The sequence below is a fragment of the Zeugodacus cucurbitae genome, chromosome 2 (genome assembly GCF_028554725.1).
Source record: "Zeugodacus cucurbitae isolate PBARC_wt_2022May chromosome 2, idZeuCucr1.2, whole genome shotgun sequence".
NCBI classification, from domain to species: Eukaryota; Metazoa; Arthropoda; class Insecta; order Diptera; family Tephritidae; genus Zeugodacus; species Zeugodacus cucurbitae.
In genome coordinates, this window is record NC_071667.1 from 45,446,315 (window position 1) to 45,454,486 (window position 8,172).

Here is an 8,172-nt window from a genome sequence, read left to right on the forward strand (position 1 = left end):
CCCATACAAAAGTTATGTTGAAAACTACTAAAAATGCTTTAATTAAGTAAGCAAAAACACCAGAAACCTTAAATTTCCTGGTAAAGATGGCACAGAATGGGTCAAAAATCATAACTCAGAAACTTCTCGACAGATTTCCATGAAACTTTGAAAATGGGCGAAATCAATTGACAACCACACCTACTTCCCATGTACCACAATTTTGAAATTCATCTGATTCGTTTACTTTAAAATATATATGTTAAGCAGCAGTGAAGATATCGGAACAAGACTTTGCAGAAATATTGTATTTCTAGTGTGGCATAAAAAACGAACATGAGCACTTCAAAGCTTGCGGCTAACATTTATTGAAAATATCGGAAAATCACTCAGTTATTCTAAAGAAATTCAAACGAGATGTGTTCCTTTCAGCAGGCTAATATTTCCTCTAGCCCCCATATACGGATTTTCAAACTTCCGGTGACCTTTTGTAGTAAAATTAAGTGAACGTAAAATATTGGATATAATGTAGCTAGGTGGCAAAAATAGTTGAAATCGGTCTAGGAATTATGCCAGCTGTCATATACTATAATACCCAATAAAATTAAATAAATAAATCGCGATAGTATGTAATGTTCGGTAACACCCGAACTTAATCCTTCCTTACTTGTTTTGAATTAATTTGATCAAATATTACTTGAAATTTACACACTGTTCCACGCTTCCGTTCGACCGATTCGATTGCCTCGACGGACAGAAACCATTTGCGAGTGGGGCGGGTAGATGCGTTTGCTGCCGATGCGATAACGACATAATCCGAAATTGATTCAAGTGCCAATTTGGAGGAATTACTCAATGTCGAGGCAATATTTCAGCTACTGTTTTCCGTCGAGCAAATGCGCCCCACCAACTACACACACGCAAACTAACTCCCCCCTCATTGCGTTTTTATTTTGTTATTGCTGTAAACTGCTGCTGCTGCTGCGGCGATTATAGCAAGGCGAACGATTTCCGAGTGTTTATTTGCACCGAATTGGCCAATGAGCGATTTAACTGCTTGCTTGCTTAAGCTTATTTATGTTGTTTGTGCTGGTGTGCGTGCCATTTTGTTGCTGTTGGTTGTTGTGCAATTATTCTGATTGCTTTTCTCATTGATGGCGATGATCCTTGTTAAACGTTTACTCAGTGTAATGGAGATTTTATATAAAATAATGCATGGCGTATCATGTATGTGTGTATGTGCTTGTATTGCCAGATAAAATTTTTTGAATTATTTTATAAAGTATTTGAAAACCGTGGTAGCATTTAAATACATATTAATTCAATGAAGCATTAATTTAAATAAGTTTGAATAGGAGTTGTAATGAATTGGACACTGCAGTGGCAAGTTCAGTTGCAAAATCAGTGGGTAATTGTTGCTATAGAGTCAGCAAAAATTGTCAATCACCTTTCGATTCGCTCTGTGCACTTTCCGCCCTAATTCATTTGTAAACGTCGTTGGCAGTTAGCTGGCTGTGTCTATTTCCATTTCCGTTGTAGTAGTAGACTAAAACACTTAATCGTCCATGTCTTGCAGCGCTGTCGACCACATTTCCCTCGTTATTTTGCTCTATTTTCTACGTCGGCTGTCAAACGCTAACAGGCCGTAATGAACTCATTTACAGTTCATAATAATACGAAATCACAAAAAGTATACACGCAGGTCCCCAAGCTAGACCTGGTGGCAATTAAGGACATTGCAACAACACAAACAAGACAGGTTACAGTTGTAGTAGAAAAGCGTTAATTAAGAGGTAAGAGAAAAGCATTGCCAGATTCCAGTTAAAATACGATAGGATAAAATTGATAAAACTTAATTCATCAGATAAATAATTAGGATGTAATAAGTCATCTGAATAAAAAGTATGGCACAGCACCGAAATAAAGTAGAAGAACTCACTTTATATAACAGATGATTCATGACAGTTAGTCAACTCGCTTTAGTACTCAGAAGTTCCAAAAAATACTACCAATCCAAATAACATGACCAAAAAATAAAAAAAGATATTGCTGAAGACATCTCTACACTCGAGTATAAGATTTAAATATTTGGGGTCGGAATAACTCTATAGTTTCTTAACTCTTATTTTCACAGAATTTTTGATTTGAGGACGGCCCAAGGTATAAAAAATATATTGGCAGTAACCAATTAAACAAAAAAAACGCTACAATCTGGCAACATCAAAAAATTATACTATGGATAAGTATTATCATTACGAAGGTAACAACATCATCTGTTTCAGGGGAGCGCCAGTGGTAAAGCAGCAAAGTTCAATTGCTTGTAATGGCAACACAAAGTAACTCAAGCGAATGACGGGTTAATTTCAAGAGCGCACTCAACAGCAACTTCCAGCACAATCACCAACACTGTTACTGCAACTAATGCCACCACTCTTCTTAGCACAGCTGTAGCGCTCACACGAATCATGAGGAATTATAAAAGGGCAGAGATGGGAGAAGATATAGAGAGAGACACACACACACAATATAGATTTTGAAGAGCTAGAAGAAACGGTCGCACACCAAGGACATACGTACAAAAAGAGATTTAGCGGCAAATGCAAGCGACATTCATTGATTATCAGTCAGAAGTCTCAATGATTCACATTATTCGAAGAGGGATCACTTGACTTCTGAGCTGAAATCTTTAATAGCCCCTACTCTATTGAGAATTTAATAATTTCAGCTTAGATTGTTAAAGTTTTTATACTCTCGCAACATGTTGCACCGAGTATAATAGTTTTGTTCACCAAACGTTTGGTTGTAGGTCCTAAAACTAAACGAGTTAGATATAGCGTTATATATTATCAATATATCAAATGATCAGGATGGCGACACGAGTTCAAATCCGGATGTCTGTCCGTCTGTGCAAGCTGTAACTGGAGTAAGAATTGAGATATAAAACTTTGATAAAACTTGGTACACGTGTTTCTTGGCACCAAAAGAAAGTTGCTTTCGTAAATGGGTGAAATCGTGGCAATGGTCCGATTTCACACAAAAGGGCGAAAACCGAAAAAAAATATAAAAAAATATAAAGTACAATATCTAAGCCATTAATAAAGTTATAAAATTTAAATTTGGCACAAAGAATCGCACTAGGAAGGGTCATATTTGGATGTACAAAGTTTTTTGTAGATATCTCGTAAACTACTGAACCTATATCAACCAAACTCTCTTTAGTCGTTTCCATTCAACAAAAATTGGGTTTGTAACATTTCCTTGGTATCTCAATAGCATAGATTGAAAGTGGGAGAAATCGATCAACAACCACGCCTACTTTCCTTATTCCACAAGACCATCTGATTCGTTAAAATACGGCATGGCAATCTATAAATTAAGCACCAGTGAAGATATCGGAGCAAAACTTTGCAAAAATATTGCGTGTTTAGGGTGATTACCCATCTTTAAATCACCGAAATCGGACTATAACATTTCAAGACCTAGATACCATGAGGAACTCACTGCTTGTCACTTATTTTTTTACGGAAAATATACTTAAGTCTTTCAGATATTATAAAGGATTGAAAGGATATACATATATTTTGCTATGTTGTCGGGTCAATTCTTCATGTAGTCCCCATAATATACGGATTTTCCAACTTACATATAGTTGGCTTTATACCGTATATATCGTTTAATATGTGAGGTATCTTAGCAAAATTAAGTGAACATATGTATATGTTGGATTTGATGGAGGTGGGTGGGGAAAATGAGTAAAATCTCCTATTTTTTGCCAATATCCACCCGAGTGTTGTACAGTGTAATGAACTACATTTCACCATTCAAATTGCGATGTTCTTTTATCATTTACTTTAAAATTGCATGACATTAGAGTACCCTAACGAGTATCTATAAAAAATTATCAATAATACTCTAAAATCAATTATCGTAAATACTCTAAAATCAATAAGGTTCTCAATAAACCTAAAAAAAAATTTCATTTGTGAAGACATACTACTAATACATATTATATTTACATTTGTACGATTCTTTATTAATGTTATTGATTTTGCTATTAGGTTAAGAATTTAACCTCTTGTCTGAAACGAGTTAATCTCTGACACAAAATAAACAAAAGAATTGTTTCTCGTAGCTCCCTCATATAATCCTCAACCAATTCCTATTTATTTGCACGCCACTGGATTTCGTTTATGTTCTTCATGATATCCGTTGTTTATCAACTACTGAGAATAGATAAAAGTCATTTATTGATTAAAATTTCGGTAGCATTTTATGCTTCAACCTTTCTAAATACGTACATATGTACATCATCGACAAATTTCATTTTCTGCTATTTGCTTCTCTCAATTACGGTGATTGTTCGAATTTTCCATTGGAAGTAATTGTCCACTTAAATGTGATTTATGATATTGTATTTCTATATGTATTTGGTTTTGTTGCTTTGTATTATGGATATTTTTCGATTAGCCCGACATAAATTACATTTAGTAGGTGCATGGCAATATTCGAAAGGATCAAAAGTTTAGTGAATTTGCTGTTAACTTATATGATTGCTTTTCGACAGGAAATAAACTGTAAATATTTATTGGCTTTCATATTAAACGTTCGGGTTATTTAAGGCTTTTCAAATAACTGAACGATAAACAATTTGTAAATTTGTACAACACAATACGAATATATAGACGAAAGCAAATAGATATTTAGATATGTGTTAATTACTTGGGTGTATTGTCGTAAATTAAGGCATTTCAATTACTTATATTGATGGTAACAATTACATTTATGACGCATTAGACATACAAACGCTTGGCAGGAAAATTTATATGTTTATATCTTTGCAGTGGACACGTGCGTCGAGTTTGACAGTTATCTTCCTAATCGAGGATAGCCCATTCAAAGCCTATGTACAAATTCCTTTTAACAATTCGTGAGGCATCACCTTAAAATAATCGATATAAATACTCGTATATCGAAATGATGACGAGGCGAATTAGAATTAGCTTCAGACAAACGGCACCAGACTTTTGCCTTTATTGTTACATAAGGTAGAAAAATATTTAGATTATACATGAGTCAATTGTCTCATTCAAATAATGATTTCTCTTATTTTACATATGTTTACGTAGGTGGTTTTAGCCAGCCATAATAAGGAATATTTTGTTTGTATTTATTGTATAATTTAAACTAGTCAACAAGTAAAGCGATAAGAATAAAGAAAGGTTTGGTGGTGTCAGAACCACTACTATCCAAAATAATGCGGTACTCTCCTGAACTTATTGCACTGATTATTGGAGTTTGTTCAAGTTCAATGTCCTTACACTGATAACGGCCAACTTTCAGGGGACACTGAAGCTGTTCAAGACGATGTGGAGCAATCTTGAATAAATTATTGTACAATTTATTCTCTTGAACCTTCTTTATAACACTACATCCTTCTATACGTGTCCACGTGTGTAGATTACGATAACTTTTATCTCCACGGATTTTTGCTTTCAGCCTAATGTTTACGAAATATTGATTCTCGTATATAGGTTTGAGAAGCGTAAGAATAATATCGAAACGATTAGAATTCGTATGCTGTGCAAGAGAGATGTCCAAGCTTTGGCGATCCGTATTTGCTTGAAACTTAGTAATCGTAACGCTATTCTAATTATAAAATAATAATTAGGAAAATACAAAATGTTTTGAATATTATTTGGCAGGAACTTCATTTATGCTCACCGCATACGCCTGTTCGAAATACTGTGGCAACCAATAGAGAGTTATGCCTATGATCAGGCGAATGAAGAGCAGTCGTGACACTTCCATTGCTAACTATTACAGAATACTAACAGCCAACTCATACCATATTTACTCAACTCTAAATAGCACGTCAACGGTTAATGCTGCGTCACATTAACATTATGTGATTTAATGGATGTAATAATTCTATATTAGGTATTTAATATCCACATACTTATACACATATAAGGGAACGTAGAGTTATAATTATAACCAATAAAATGAAATCACCTAGTAGAATCCATTATTATTTATTAATTTTACAAAACTTTATATAATTTTGCTGACAAAGTTGCACCAATTTTCACTATACTCTCATCACTGAACACTCCTTTCGCGAATTCTCCCATGACTTCTAGTGATACATTCCTCGAGTCAACCAATAGAAAAGGAGGTCGACCCTCATCAGCAACATTAATGGAATCTCCACAAGATAGATCCTAATCAGTCTACAAGTATATCCCTATACATGCTAATGCAAAACGCTATGGTCAAAATGGGTATTGGTTTGTGTTTGGGCGTTGTAAACTATACCAAACTGGGACTCCATGGACAAAATGATTTTTCACACAGAAATTATAACACTTTAAAGTTTTTTAACCATTCGATATATAACAACCATAAAATCATTTAAGTAAACCATTTTTTTCAAGAAATCAAAATCTTAGTTTTATGATTTTTGTATACAACCACATTAGGCCATATGTTGCTCACAAGCAACCTTCTGCAGTGCCCATAATAAAAGACGTGGCAACGTGTTTTTTGTAATCTCTTTTTAGCATTCTTTTATGATCTCAATGGAGAAAAAAATATTAAAACCACAGGAAAAAAGTTCGGATCGAAAGGATTAAGTAAGTGATTGAGTAAAATGACTCTGGCGTAGAACAATCAAAAACATCGGAATGTGCATTGCGAAATTCCGAATGTCCGCACTATGGACAATGTTAAACACCGCAGAACGAAAACATTTTTAGACCAATCAATAGCATATACCATTCGATTACATTTTTATTAGGTATTGAGTATATAAATACGAGTATAACATATTCAAAAAATCAAAAAAGTAAAAGTAATATGTAATTAGATATTGTAGTGCAAGTATAACAGAAATGTTTCATATATTATTTTTTATAGTGCAGAGCGTACGAAACTCATTACAACTGGTATAAAGTGGTTATCTGCATATCGAGCAATTTAACCGCTGAACTGCTCACCTGTGCCACTTCTACATAAAATCTATAATATCCAGGCTCCAAAGTGTTGACCAAGGGGTTTGCTTCGACTGTAAGATTTGTGATATGATAATCACCCGGTTTAATGGGGCATTCCAGTTGTGATAATAACGACGGTGCTATTTTAAATAACGATTGCGTTAAATATTTTTGATAATTGTTGGCCAGAAATTTGCAAACATCGATGCGGCGCAATTGAAAGATATTTCGATAGTTAGTGCTCAATTCGATTTTCTGTTTCAACCTCAAACACATTAGTAGATCGTGTGTTTTCAATGGATTCAAGAGCGTAATGTGTATATCGAACTTTGTGCCGTTATCGTGAATTATAGTTTTTATAGCGATTTTTTCACGATTCACATGACTTTTGATATCCATGATTTCAAAGCGTTGCTGGCAAGTAATAAAAAATATGATTTTAATGTTTTCCATAATATTTTATATATTTACAATATTTTAGTTTCCTTACTCCTTCCACTTGTTGCTGAGTTAAGTAGCAACACAACAAGATGGAAACCGTACAGCAGAGCGTCAGCGATGTCATCATATCGTCAAGCGCAGTTACACTAACTGCAATCTATTCAAATTTGGTAGAATATTTCTGATTTCCAGTTTGGCCAAACATTTTAGTGCTTAATGAGGCTTTCAAATTATTTTCATTAATTTAACGGCTTCTATATTTCTGTTAGATTTTCAGCTTAATGATTAAAACGGTTTGTCATGCTCTAATCACATGCTTAATAATAATTATATCTATATAGGAGATAGATAAAAAGTTATACATATATATCAGCTTTATTCAATATACAGTGGAACTTCTCTAACTCGAATCACCATAAGTCACAAAAAAACTTCGAGTTAGAGACACTTCGAGTTATAGAAATATTCATTAAAACATATTTTTTTTTCAAAATACTGAAAAATGATAGATTTCTACACAGTTTTATAAATTTACTTCGCAAAAAGTTTTATGTACATACATTAGAAAATGTGTTCTGAAATTTTTATTGTTGCAGTTTGCTATTGTTTTGCTCTTGACATCAGGATCCCATGCCTTTGTTACATGATTTATGCAATCCATAAGTGTAATATCATATTTTTTTCACTTATCATAATTTTTGTTCACTTGCATACGATATAAAGGTGCTCTTTTAAAATCCTGCCTCAATAGAAAATTTTT

General features: G+C 33.7%; 1 protein-coding gene across 1 annotated transcript; it reads right to left on the bottom strand.

Moving 5' to 3' along the window:
- Positions 1 to 6,860: 6,860 nt before the first annotated feature.
- Positions 6,861 to 7,767, bottom strand: LOC114804017 (uncharacterized). The gene is made up of 2 exons (XM_029040284.2): positions 7,462 to 7,767; positions 6,861 to 7,385 (listed from the first exon to the last, which is right to left on the bottom strand). Exons 1-2 carry the CDS (start codon positions 7,537 to 7,539, stop codon positions 6,915 to 6,917), a joined length of 549 nt encoding a protein of 182 aa, XP_028896117.2. The 5' UTR covers positions 7,540 to 7,767; the 3' UTR covers positions 6,861 to 6,914.
- Between the last annotated feature and the right edge of the window lie 405 nt (positions 7,768 to 8,172).